This window comes from Asterias rubens, chromosome 5 (assembly GCF_902459465.1).
Source record: "Asterias rubens chromosome 5, eAstRub1.3, whole genome shotgun sequence".
NCBI lineage: Eukaryota > Metazoa > Echinodermata > Asteroidea > Forcipulatida > Asteriidae > Asterias > Asterias rubens.
Window position 1 is genome coordinate 10,097,275 of NC_047066.1, and position 13,926 is coordinate 10,111,200.

The 13,926-nt window shown below is 38.2% G+C and overlaps 1 protein-coding gene across 1 annotated transcript; it reads left to right on the forward strand.

Annotated features, from left to right (window-relative positions):
- The first annotated feature begins 422 nt into the window (after positions 1 to 422).
- LOC117290904 (coiled-coil domain-containing protein 62-like) lies at positions 423 to 13,224 on the forward strand. Its single transcript, XM_033772476.1, has 13 exons — positions 423 to 531; positions 2,297 to 2,400; positions 2,700 to 2,932; positions 3,632 to 3,824; positions 4,462 to 4,628; positions 5,012 to 5,113; positions 6,160 to 6,237; positions 6,731 to 6,824; positions 7,825 to 7,926; positions 8,739 to 8,922; positions 9,424 to 9,619; positions 10,175 to 10,294; positions 11,153 to 13,224. Exons 2-13 carry the CDS (start codon positions 2,310 to 2,312, stop codon positions 11,192 to 11,194), a joined length of 1,602 nt encoding a protein of 533 aa, XP_033628367.1. The 5' UTR covers positions 423 to 531; positions 2,297 to 2,309; the 3' UTR covers positions 11,195 to 13,224.
- Positions 13,225 to 13,926: the final 702 nt, after the last annotated feature.

Below are 13,926 nucleotides of genomic sequence, written 5' to 3' on the forward strand. Positions count from 1 at the left end.
GCCCTATGCTTCAGCACTGTGTAGGATTCTGGCCCTATGCTTCAGCATTGAGTAGGATTCTGGCCCTATGCTTCAGCACTGTGTAGAATTCTTCCCCTATGCTTAGCACTGTGTAGGATTCTTCCCCTATTGCTTTATTACATTGTGTAGGATTCTGGCCCTATGCTTTAGCATTGAGTAGCATTCTCTGACACTTTCGTAATAAAAACTCTGCATGCTATTCTGCAAACACATTATAATGATCCATGATTAACAAGGCAGAGGGCGCCCTATCTAGCCCTCCGTTGGTTTGAGCAATCATTGGTTTTGTACAGTAGTATATGGTGTAGAGCAGAAAGCACAGAGGTCAATGAGTAGAGTAGAATCCTACACCGCCTGTGTGGTAAAATTTTTGTACGCATATCGTGCAGGGTATACAATTGGTGTCAAGGGGCCGGGTGTCAATCAAATAATTTTTAAAAAATGGCCCGCGATGATGAGCATTAACATTCGTTTTTGGCGAAACAAACAACTTCTCTTTTTCAGCATTTGGTAAGTTGAATTAATTATCACCACCCCTTCTTGATAATGACTTTAATAATAATTTTGTTTGAAATATGTAGGCCTAGCTAGGCCCTACCTGAAGTTATTTTGCCGTTTGGCCTTCTTATTATTTATTAAAACATTTTTGTTGAATTGAACGTTGTTGTTATGTTTTTATATTGAAATGAAAGAATTGATCAGATTTTCAATGTCATTGTAAAAAAAATGTGTTGTTTATTTTCAAAATTTAGTCTTCATGGGCAGTAACTTGGGCGCTGTACTCCTTTTTTCGAAATTTTGTCATTATCAGTCTCAGTTATCAGTATTCTAGCTAGGATAATATTATTAATAGTTAGTACCCGTTACATACATATATATATAGACAACGGATAATGACAAAATTTTGGGAAAAAAAGAATACAGCGCTGGGCCATTTAATTAATTCCTCAAACCATTTCTCAACTCCCTGGGGAGTGTACAGCCTGTGCAATATTTATACAGAGATGCCAAGTCCACAGGCCGGCTATGTATACGTGAGATTTTTCAAAGCTCACTTGGCTGAATCGGAACAAGTTACCATCTCTGCCCTCGCACCCATTTATCCCTGGGTGGAGAGGAGCAACCATAGTGTAGTGTCTTGCTCCAGTTTCATGGTGTCGTTGGAACATAGGTGTAGGTGTGTTTGAAAATATATGGGTATCAAAACATAGGACTGTTGGAACAGGGTTTCACTGTCAGAACATAGGACTGTTGGAACAGGGTTTCACTGTCAGAACATAGGACTGTTGGAACAGGGTTTCACTGTCAGAACATAGGACTGTTGGAACAGGGTTTCACTGTCAGAACATAGGACTGTTGGAACAGGGTTTCACTGTCAGAACATAGGACTGTTGGAACAGGGTTTCACTGTCAGAACATCGGCCCGGGTGTCAGAACAAACAAAAATTGCTGTCCTTTTAGTTTTGGGTTTACAAGGTCCTTAAAGGGAAGTCCTTTAAGCATAAAATAAGAAGCCTGTGAAAATTTGGGCTCAATTGGTCATCGAAGTTGCTAGAAAATGATGAAAGAAAAAACACCCTTGTTGGACGAATTTGTGTGCTTTCAGATAAGAATAAAAGACTTCTGGCTAGAAGTCTTTTATTTTATTATTTAGTGAGAAATTACCTCTTTCTCAAAATTTCTCAAAAACTACGTTACTATAGAGGGAGTCGTTTCCCACAATGTTTTATACTATCAACAGCTCTCCAATGCTTGTTACCAAATAAGTTTTTAAGTTAATATTTGTTATGAGTAATTACCAAACGTAAGCTTGGGCGATATCGCGATATTATCGAATATCGCGATATCGGATGGATTTGGTTTTAATCGGAATATCGATATATCGCGATATATATCGCGATATATATCGTGATATATCACTCTTATGCTAGGACTGTCTCTTCTACAACTTTCACTTGGAGTTTTAAGACTGATGATGTCAAATTTCATTAATCGCGATTATATCGAATATCACGATATATTGTCGGCGATATATCGTGAATAAAATAAATCGATATCGCCCAAGCTTAACCAAACGTGTACCTTCCCTTTAATACATTTCAAGGCTCTTGGTCTTATTGTCCCAAGGCCCTACATAAGTACATTGGGCATTTTAATACAAGGACAAGCTTTCGTTTCTAAGATTAAAAAATTCCCAACTCATTTTGTATGCTCAATATAACTGTTATTTGTCTTCTTGTTCAAGTGTCCTTGACTTTATTGTGTTCTTTGTCAGATTCTATTGGGCAATGGAGGGAACATCCTTCTCCACGCCGGCAGTCAGCTACAAACCCAGGGACTTCACATCGGCCAGTAAAAGATATTCAAGACTAACAACAGGTCAATAACTGAGTATTACTTTTAATTTTGCTACTTTTTGTCGTAATTTCAGCTTAGTAGATTGCGAAAAGTACACTGTACACAAACAAATATTAAATCATCACAGTGACTAGAATTTATTATCCGATTGAGTTAAAAAGGCCCTGTACTCTATTTATTTATTCATGTTTACTTTTACTTAAAGAAATGATTTGCTTTACTCCGTAATACATGTAACTGTTGTTATTCTTTTATGAGAGTATGGAAATAAATGTATTCTTGAATTGAATTGAATTGAATTGAATTTTCCCTTTCTTTAGGTAATGCACAAAGTAGCTATGAGCCATACCACAGTACGCCCAAGCAACCTTCTCCAGGCTCCGCCCACATTACTTCCTATTCAACGTCCTCCCTGCCTGTCGGCCATTCCAGTGGGACGGCCCACAGCTACGTGAAGGGCTCCCCCAGTGTTGGAATGGGGAAAACTTCACCGAGTCCGAATCGAGTCAGAGCTGGAAGTCCATCGAGGGGATTCGCATCTCCACCGCGACATGTAAATATTGTCTGATATTACTTCTCTTTTCAACATTGAAACAATATTTTCTTTTCAAAGTTGATAACTTGATAGAGTTTGTTTTTAAGATCAAAAGAACTTATTGCAAGGCCAGTTAAAGGTTGAGTCAGAGAATGTTTTTGTCAACGTAATGCTGAATTATAGGCAATATTGTAAAGAAAGGTACAAGAATACACTGAGGGTCTCACCTAGTCAGTAATCTTGCTGGCCAGTTTTTACTTGCACCATGTATATTTTGCACCTGATTGATTGGCTTTCGGTCCCATGGTTTCACGCCTGCGCCCAGCCACAGTGCGGTATTCTTCAAATTTTCTGAAGCAGCACTTTAAAGGAAGAAAAAGAAGAAGAAGAATAAAAGCCATACACACAAATTTCAGACAAATACAGTGTCTGAGAAAGGATTCATGCATGAATCTTTTCAATTATTTTGTCAATACATCATTTTGTCAAGCTGCTGTTCTGTCAAGGCAAGTATGTAAATATTTGAGGAAGATACTTAATTTGCCTAAAAGTATAACAGACAATTGGTTTCTAATGTCTTTGTGTACAAAGCATTACACAGCAAGCATCCCAGCAATAACCCTGCAGATTGCAGCTGCATGTAGTGCCCGTATGGATTGGTCTATACCTTCCAGTGGTATATTTTCCCAAGACATTCTTTTTGTTTGGTCAATATAGAATTATGTGTCTGAGCTTGAGACCACAACCATCCAGAAGCAACGCAAGGAACTCCATCTTCTCATAGGTGAGCTGCAAGATCGTGACAGAGAACTCAACGAGATGGTTGCATCTCATCAGAAACAACTCCTAGCCTGGGAACAGGATCGACAGAAGCTACTCACTTTAGAGCAACGTTATTCCAGGCTAGAAGGTATTGAAGTATAGACCTTTTTTTATTGTTGATGAATAAATTGCGCTGGGTTGGCAAAACATTCAATCGTGTTAACAGATAATGTGTTCAAAATTCAACAGTTCTGCAAACTTTTAATCAACAAAAAATTCACCCCATGATTAGTTGCTTTGTTTCCAACAAATTGCCAACTATGTTTTAATATTGTGTCATATTGTTACAAACTGTGGCAATCTGATTTTGGTTTGCATTTACTGGCTTCCCATACTTTTCCAGCCTTGGTTGACAAAAATAATGTGGGCTTTGAGGTACATTGCAATAGAATGAATGAATCTACATGCAGTGTACACATCGTCACTGTTTTGACAAAGAGACTATTTTACCTACACAGCCAAAAAACTAATAGGCGTGAAGTCTTTTAGAATTTGAGTAAGGCAATAAGAACTTTGGGTTAGAAGCCTACAGCAGCTTATGATAGTATAAAGCAATCAATTGTTGAGAAACATTTCACTTTGAAGTAATTTGGTTATATGTAAAACAACATCAGTTTTCACAGGGAGCTGCTTCTCACAATGTTTTTATGCTAACAATTATTTTGAGTAATTACCAATAGTGTCCAGTGCCTTAAAAAAACAGACTGGAAACTTGCATATTACAGGTGAGTTAAAGAGTCGGTCCGAGCAGCTAAAGAGTCAGTCTACTCAGCTGAAGGTTCTTGAGTCTCAGGATCAGTCCAAAGAACTTGCTCTTCAATCAACACAGAAACAGCTGGAGCAGATGTCAGAGAAAGCCAGCGCTGCCTCAAGACGTGCACATGAACTAGAGGTCAGTATCTTTAGATGATGTGTAATCAAGTCAGGGGTGTGATTTCTTAACTCTTTCACACGCAGAACTGGTCGCTTTCGACCGATTTGAAATCCATTTAAGACCGCACAGTTTTCAAATGAGAAAACAGGATTCTTGTGGATGCTATTGTGACCTGTTAATGGGGGGGGGGGGGTCATCAATTGAAAAAGGAATTAGGAAAAATTAATGTGTAAATATTATCAATTTATTACCAAAAAAGGAAAATGCTGAATGTTGAAGCACCTACTAAAAGCGCCACTGAGTGACGGATTTGAGCGCGATGTAAGAAGCCACTATTATTATTAATTATCATTATTAAATGTCTTTTTTTGCTTGTATCATGACAATTATCTCCTCTTCAGGAACACACTGTCCAACTGAATGGGATGATGCGTGACCTTTCTAGTAAAGTAGGTCAATTTGAGGCCAGGGAACAAGAACTTGTGACCATGTTAAAACTAAAGGTCAGTGACAAATATGGTTCCAGTCATGTCTAATTTTCAACTTAGCAGAATTTTATTAAGCAGTGAAAATGAGTCAAGGGCCTTGTCAGTTGTCACACAAGGCAACTTTTGCAGGCAACCAACTGCAGTGCATGCTACAGGACTACTTTGGTAGCACATGAGTTTTTTTTTAAACAATGTCTTACGATTCCCAAGAAAAATATTTGAACGATCAAACCTTTCTTGGAGGTTGCCTGGAACTGGTTGCATGTAAATTGCCTCGTGTGACATGGGCCTAACGCTCAACTTTGTATCACCTTTTACCAGAGTTCCACTCTTACGGTGCCCGGTACTGTGCATATACTTGAAAGAATAGCCCAAAAGAAAACCTGGTGTAGTATTTTCATCAAGAATGTTGAATCCATCCATCCGTTTTGAAGGTTGACAGTTAGACTTGTCTCCTGTTTTTGTTAGGATAAATACAAGCACTGGTCTTACAGGCCCAATGATTTCATTGGATACTGTGATTTCATTGGATAAACATGCTGTGATGTAAGCTTTCCTTATCTGTGTTATGATTGGTCCGAGGTGATGTAGTGTCAGCTTGCACTTTCGATCGTCTGCATGCAGCATATGTATGCATATAATTGTGTACGTCATACAGTGTCGTTTCATTCACGATGTAATATGTGTACAAAGTGCATCCACTGCTCCCTTCATTAGATGCTTTTTGAGAAGGCTCTGAAAACTCATCTGTTAAAACAATGACCTGCCGTCGATTTCACCAAACTCTCCTAACTTAGGATTAATCTCAGGACTTAGGACGAGTTAAGTTCCCTATCCGAAGACATACAGTGTACATGTGTAGGACACATTGAACCCATCCTACATGCAAGTTAGGACGGGTTACTTGTCCTAACTTGAGATAGGATTAATCCTAGCGTTTCATGAAATCGACTGCAGCATGTTTAACTGCATTGTTTGGTTAATTCTCTAGACTCTGTTCTTTGATGAGTAAAGAGCTTTCTATAAATATATTTATTGTATTGTATTGATGACTGACATAGGACAATGATTTGGCCGAGGCATCCGCACACATCACTGACATGAGTGGCAAACTAAAGAGATTTGATCGCGCTAACAAGGTAAGACAGGATTTGTTTAGATTTCATTGTCATTTATTTATTGATTACCAACAGCGGCTAACCGCCTCTGACAGGTATCATTAGTCCAGTGGTGAGACTGGGGGACTTGTATTCACAAGGTTGTGGGTTTGAATCCTACCAAGCTAACCGCTGATTTCACAATTACTAGATTAAGTATTGTCGTCTAGTTACTGAATCACAATTGCTTGATTTATGCAACCTATAATCATTGTGTGATTGAGATTGGCTGTTGCCAGCTTGGTGTTTATATTCCCCAGAGGGAGTTTGTCGAGTTTCCTTGACGGGAAGATCATCTAAACAAAACAAACAAGCAAATAGGAAAGCAGTTACGGTTAGTCTGAAACATGCTATTTAAGAACTAGTTGTTATTATTCTAATTTAAAAAAAAAAAATTTTTGACATTCATTACTTCTCTTTGCTTTTTTTGTTAAAACACCTACCCATGTCTTGCATTCTCAAATCTGTATTCTAGGAGATTCGACAAACTGAGGCAGCAACGAGAAAAGAGCTGGCAACTTTGAAGCAAAAATGGAATGGAGAAAAACAAGAACTGGACAAAATGAAAGGTGAGTTGGGAGTCCTGAATAAATCACAATGAAATCAAGGATGTCTCAAAAGTGAACTTAATCACTGTAGCTTGCAAGCCTGAGAAAACCTGTAAACAAGGGTGCTTGCTATCTGAACCAGAAACACAGGAGTTAACCCTGTGTTTTAGGTTTTTTTATGTGCACTACCAAGCCTAGTACATTGGACCTATGGCTTGCTAAAGGGGAACAAGTGCCATGTCAGGGACTGGACAATGCTGGAACCCACACTCTGCTGATCAGAAATACTAGAGCTTGAGTTCGGTGCTCTTAATTGCTCGGCCCTGACACCATAATGATGATAATTTTGAATGACTGGAGAATGCCAGCTTAGCAATCTAATTTTTTAACTAAAACAGTTTCAAAATATAGTTAATAGCCTGGCCTTTCGACCCTAGCAGAGTATTTCTCAAAGGCTAAAACAGTTTCCATACGAATGACGACGCAGGGTAAGTCAAGTACACACAAAGTGCTCAAACCCTCAAGGTTGGTTTCTGTTGCGAAGAAGAGTCTCTGACTTCGCCATTTATATGGAAACTTTCTTAAGCCATGTTCACATTTGATAATTTTTGCTAAACTACGGCGACTTCTTTAAGAATGACAAAATTAAATCCAATGGGTATGCATGGTGAACGGATCTTTCAACTCCCTTTCAACTTACCGCGACCGTGATGTTAACTAACAGGCTGAAAGAGGTCGTGGAAGACTTCTGCGCAGCCAAGGTAACTGATCAGGGCTGCTAAAAGCTCCAATGAGAACAGCTCCGCGCTGTTACTGCAACCACGCTGTAAAACACTATGCAATGCACGACAGAATTACACCAACCCTTCATTGTCTGCGTGGTGGCAGAAGAAAAAAATCCAATAAGAACACCGCTTTAGGGGGCTGAAGGAATGTTCTCTTTTGAGAAACGCTCTAGCTAGCATCACTCCTTTAAATGTGATGGTTTTTTTTTATTTTCTTTTACTCCTTCATGATATAGGTCAATTGAATGAGCAGAATAACACCAATACTGAGCAGAGTATAGAACTGGGACAACTACAAGGAGATTTACAGGCTCTTCAGCAGGAACTCACACTGGCAGGTAAGATCATCAACAGCCTGGACGTCTTGCTCTTGGTTGGTTATTTTATGCATATGTTGGGATACATCAATTGAGGACACTATACAATTGTTGCACGCTGTGATTGGGGTCCATGGGTTTTGTACACCCTCTGGGAAAAATTGCACCCTCGGCGAACCTTGGTAACATTAATATTCCTCTTCTCGAAGTTCTGTTGTTATCTTCAAACATCTTCGGAGTAGTCATTGTAATAAGCAGACGAACAAGACTAAAACAATTCCTCACTGTTCCCTCCAACCCGCTGGTGTTTCGTACACAGCGCTGGAAATCGACCAACACTGGGAACGATCAAGGTGATGTGCACCGGTGTACATCACTTTTCATGTTACCCGACCCCCGAGCCATGTAACATGCGTTTTTGTTGCACGTCACGTGATTGGTTCTCGACCAATCAAACTTGACAGTTTGTTACCGAGGTATAACACTAGTCTTTGGCAATTATCAAAAGTATATACCGGTACCTTTCCTTTAATTATTGTTAGAAGTATGACCTGTCGTATTTTCCTCACAAATTTATCATAAACAAAGAAACCTGGTTCATACTTCCTGCAAAGGCGAATGTTATACGAATTCTGATGTCACAAATTTGCAACAAATGTTTTGCGTCAGTTGACTTGTGCTAAACTCCTGCAAAAACATTTGCTGCGAAAACAGCCCTATGACGTCGAAATTCGTATCGCATTCGCAGGAAGTATGAACAGGGCCTAAGAGAAACTATAACCTTTTCAATAAAACTAATGTTAAACGTTTCCTCTCCAATAAAAACCTTGAAGGCGAAAGAGAGAAACGAAAAGACCAACTTCTTGAGCTTCAGCGCTCCAAACAGGAGAGAACTGACGCTGAATTGACAAACCTCCGGCAGGTGTACGAACGACAGCATCGAGATCTCTCACTCCTTCAACTCAATCTAGACAGCAAGAATGAAGTACTCATCCGATCGCAACTCAGCAACTCACTGTGAGTAATGACTTTATTTCATGCAAAATATTGTTAATGGCCTGATGTTTCGACCCTAGCAGAGTCTTTCTTGAAGGCTACACAATTTGAGAAACGTCAGGCCATTAACTATTTTTTGCATTTATACCATAGGTCCTGCTGGTTGGTAAGCAGTTTGCAACAGCTAGTTTTACTTCCTGAGTTTATTTAATTTTCATTTATTAATTGTGGTTGTGAAAAGGTTTCCTTTTAATATGCCTCTGGAAGCACACAAATTTGTGAAACAGGGATGTCTTTTCTTTCATTATCCCTTGCAACTTCGATGACCAATTTAGTCGAAATCTTTACAAATTTTGGATTTTATGCTTATGTTGGATACAAATTTTGGATTTTATGCCTTTGCTGGATACACCAAGTGAAAATACTGATCTTTGACAATTACCAAACATGTTCAGACCATGTTCAGAATTTGTAAGAGCAAGGGGTCTGAGTTCAAACTTGTTATCAACTTCTTTCTCCCAGACATGATGAGCACACTCGCAGCCATAATGCCTCAAGATCACCGGGCAACTTATCGCGCAAAAGCCATGAGTCGTCCCTACCCAATAACAACAGCCTGATAGAGGGCGGTCTAGTTGATGACAACGGTGAGCCTGGTGGACCTGAGTTTAGTAGCGGTGACACTGAGGACCTGCTGACAGCCGACTCTTCAGGGGAGGTGAGTTGTACAAACAATAGCGAGGTTTCGTTGACTGTGCTAATGATAATAATAACAGGCATTTATAGAGTTCTCTTACACGGTACCACAGCACTTTACAAGAAACAGTACAATAAGTGCATTAATAAAGACACTAATAATGGAAAGACAGTTGGTCCTTGGCAATCAGTCATTGAATTAGAAAGTCTTGAGATGTTTCTTGAAAACTTAAGGTGACTCATCAGCTCAGTGAATTTTATGAGGTAGAAGGTTCCAAAGGTGTGGGGCATGTGCGAAAAATGCATGATCCCCAGCAGAAGGATGGACCTTGTACAACCACGATTAACCGTTTTGATTGGTTGTGTGCAGGTTTCGATGACGACCCCAGTTATGTCTTCAAAAAAGCTACTCAGGGGGCAATCTTCAAAATGGCAGCGCTCATGAGTTTGATGAAAAAGTTTTTATCGCCATTAAAAAAGAGGGATACTGAAAAGTATACCTTCCCTCTAAAGCCCAGCCCAATGTATAATTATGGTTGAAAACAAATTCTCTAAGAGTGAGTTTTGTTAATTTCAGACCCAAGCTGAAACATCGCCAACGAGTAAACTTCATCGATTACTCACAGAATCAAGACAGATGGTCCAAAACTTGGAACAGACGACGCTTCCCCCTTACATCAATAAACCAAATAAACAGGTAACATTTTCTATGTTTCTTTAAAGACACTGGACACTTTGGTAATTGTCAAAGACCAGTCTTCTCACTTGGTGTATCTCAACATATGCATAAAATAACAAACCTGTGAAAATTTGAGCTCAATCGGTCATCGAAGTTGCGAGATAATAATGAAAGAAAAAACACCCTTGTCACACCATGATGGTCACACGAAGTTGTGTGCTTTCTGATGCTTGATTTCGGGACCTCAAAATCTAAATCTGAGGTCTCGCAATCCAAATCGTGGATAATTACTTCTTTCTTGAAAACTATGTTACTTCAGAGGCAGCCATTTCTCACAATGTGTTATACTATCAACAGCTCTCCATTGCTTGTCACCAAGTAAGTTTTATGCAATTACCAATAGTGTCCACTGCCTTTAATAAACACTTTAAGTCGGTGGTTTTAAAAAAATATCCGTGCCCAGCCGCAATGTTATTTTTCAGAACTTGAGGATTATAGAGTGGAGCTTTTTGCGTAATGTTGTGTCTTTTGTTGTTTTCTCAAATTGGGTTCATTTGTGATTATTGTCAGTCACTTAAGTTTTTACAAAATTATTTCTTTCTTATTTATTGTTTAAATTCTGTGTAATATTCAGCTGTTCTTAAAAGTGATATCATCATCATCATGGTGACGTTTGTGCGCTACATTTTGTTTGTTTTGTTCAATGTCCGTTTCCATTGTTTGGCATGTTGAGTGGCTTGGTTGCTTTACTCCCAATACCAACCCTCCCATCTCATCAGAGAGTTGCTGTTGGTTGGTGTAACTTCACATTATGGTGGAATAGATTCCAATATGGTTTTAATAACTGAAACATAATTCTCTATCTTTATTTGACAGGATGAGCAAAGCAGAGCTAATGAGACTGGAGACCAAAACTAAATGTTTTCCGTTTATCGCAAGGTTTTTATAAAAGCTTGACAATCTCAGGAACTGAAATAAGTACACCAGAGGGTCTTAGACTAGTAGAGGAAATTAAGCTTAGCTTTAAGGTGTTTAGCAACAGTTTATGATAGACCTACGCCCAGTTTCTTAAAGCCTGTAAGCACAAAAACTTGCTAAGCACGTATTGCTTAGCAGATCAGGTTACCAGCCTAAATTACGTTGATTTTGCATTGTTGTGGCTAGTGCCCCACTCAAATTTTGGTTATAAACGAAACTTGTCAAACAGTATTTTCTGTTTAGCTGCTTCATGAAATTGTGCCCAGGATTCAATCTCATTAAGCATGTAAGCACAAAAACTTGCTCAGTGTCTATCATAGGCCTGTGTAGGGTAAAACCAAAATAAACTTATTTTGTCTTAAAGGATTGGGCATCCATGAATATAGTTTGCCCAATTTTTCTAACTTGGGTCCTGTTTCTTAATACTGCTTACTTGCTGTTTATGCTTATTATAGCAGGAAAATTTGCAAGTGTGGAAAAAAATTGTATTTCTATATCAGTTCTGATGAGTTCGCGTGTGAGCATTTTTCCTTGCATTTGCATCAGTGCTTCACTCATGTGCCTATAAGAATTTTTATAATAAAATAAAAAAAGGAAATTCTGCCAAGGTGCAATCTGTAAAGCGGGAAACTTCTGATTATAGGTTGAATGAAATTTCCAAGTTGTCAGGAAATATTTTATTAAAATAACCAATAAGATTGAATTATACCGACCTAAACTCATACCTCTGAAGTTGAAAAGACAAACATTCTTCTCTGTCTTTAATTACAAGAAACACTTAGTGTATTACTTTATATAGTATTTTTGTAGTTTTTTTCTACTAATTATCTTTAAGAAAGATGTAAATCTATGCTTACTATGCAATGTTTCTCTCCCTGTCAACCATTTCATACACTGGGATTCGAACCCACACGCCGATGACTTAACCATCAGAACTTGAATTTGATCCTCTAAACCACTCGGCCATGAGACCCTTTGAGAAAGGGTATTCTAATTTCAAGTGTTGTATAAATTTCTTGTCGATGGAAAGAAAGATATATATCTTGCGCGCTGGAAGTATTCTTATAATATGCTCGAGCAGGTGATTGCCTCCAAATTTTCCTGTAGAAAGTGCCCAGTGTGACAATGCTCTTTGACGGTAACACCCCTATGTTCCGACATCCCTATATTCCGACACCCCTGGTGTATTTTCCTAATCCCAACCTAAACCCTAACCCTAGAGGGCAAATCATCAGAGGTTTTCAGAACACAGCGCTGTCGGAAATATAGAGCAGTCACCCTTGGGAGATCTCTTTAGAAGCATTATGTGAGATTTTTCTGACGACTCTATCGACTGTGGTTTGGGATTGTTTTTTTGCCTTACTCTTGTTTGACTAGTACTGCCTTATTAGATGTATTGATCCAATTCACCTAACATCATCACAATAATCCATGGTTGCGCCATTTTGGGGGTTGTTGTATAGTTTATTGCACATTGTAGGAGATGTACCATCTAAACGCTTACCAAAATGGCAAGCATGGGAAAGTCACTTGTGACGTTGGTGAAAGGAGTCAATACTCAACTTTTTTAATGAAATATTTTATAAATTATCTGTTTTCAGAGACATTAATTGTTATTTTTAAATTTATTGGTTTGATTTGGTGTGTATGCTTCTGAGGCGCGTGGAATATGCTTGCTGCAATTCTTTTTATCACAAATTATATTTATTGACATGTTGTGAAAACTGTTTTTTTACATGCAGATTTCAAGATATATTTTGATCCAGAAAAGATATTCCAATTCTAAAAGTACTTTTAAGTGAAAATTACTATGATTGCAAATAGAGCATTATGCTTTAAAAAACACTTTTATTTAGTTGTTGTTTGCTTAGCTTTGATGCACAGGCAGGAATCTTTAGAAATTTGTTTTCTCTCCAAAGACAGTGGACACTATTGGTAATTGTCAAAGACCAGTCTTCTCACTTGCTGTATCTCAACATATGCATAAAATAACAAACCTGTGAAAATTTCAGCTCAATCGGTCATCGAAAGTGCGAGATAATAATGAAAGAAAAAACACCCTTGCCACACGAAGTTGTGTGCTTTCTGATGCTTGATTTCGAGACCTCAAGTTCTAAATCTGAGGTCTCGAAATCAAATTCGTGGAAAATTACTTCTTTCTCGAAAACTACATTACTTCAGAGGGAGCCTTTTCTCACAATGTTTTATACTATCAACCTCTCCCCATTACTCGTTACTAAGTAAGTTGTTATGCTAAAAGTTATTTTGAGTAATTACCAATAGTGTCCACTGCCTTTAAAGCTTTTTATAACGTATTTTCAATTCAATAGTTTTGTTTCTGTTATTGTTATCTCACCTTGTGTACCTTTGAGCTGTAGACAATCTTCAAGCAACTCGTAAAAATAAATAACATTATTTTAGTATTCAGAGTGAAACTTGTTTACGGATTATGTTGTCAGTTATTGTTGTTATTTTGTTGTTATATTGATATTGATTTGTCAGAGAAGTGTGTTCTGCCTTTGAAGGCATAATAAGCCACGTTTAGCTAAGTAATCTCAATTGTAAAAGCTAACTTGTCAAAGAGAATCAAACAAAACTCATGTTTATGTATGGTGTTTGAATAAAATGGTTTTAAGGGGCACACATTTAAGATTGTGAGAATAAAACAAGGG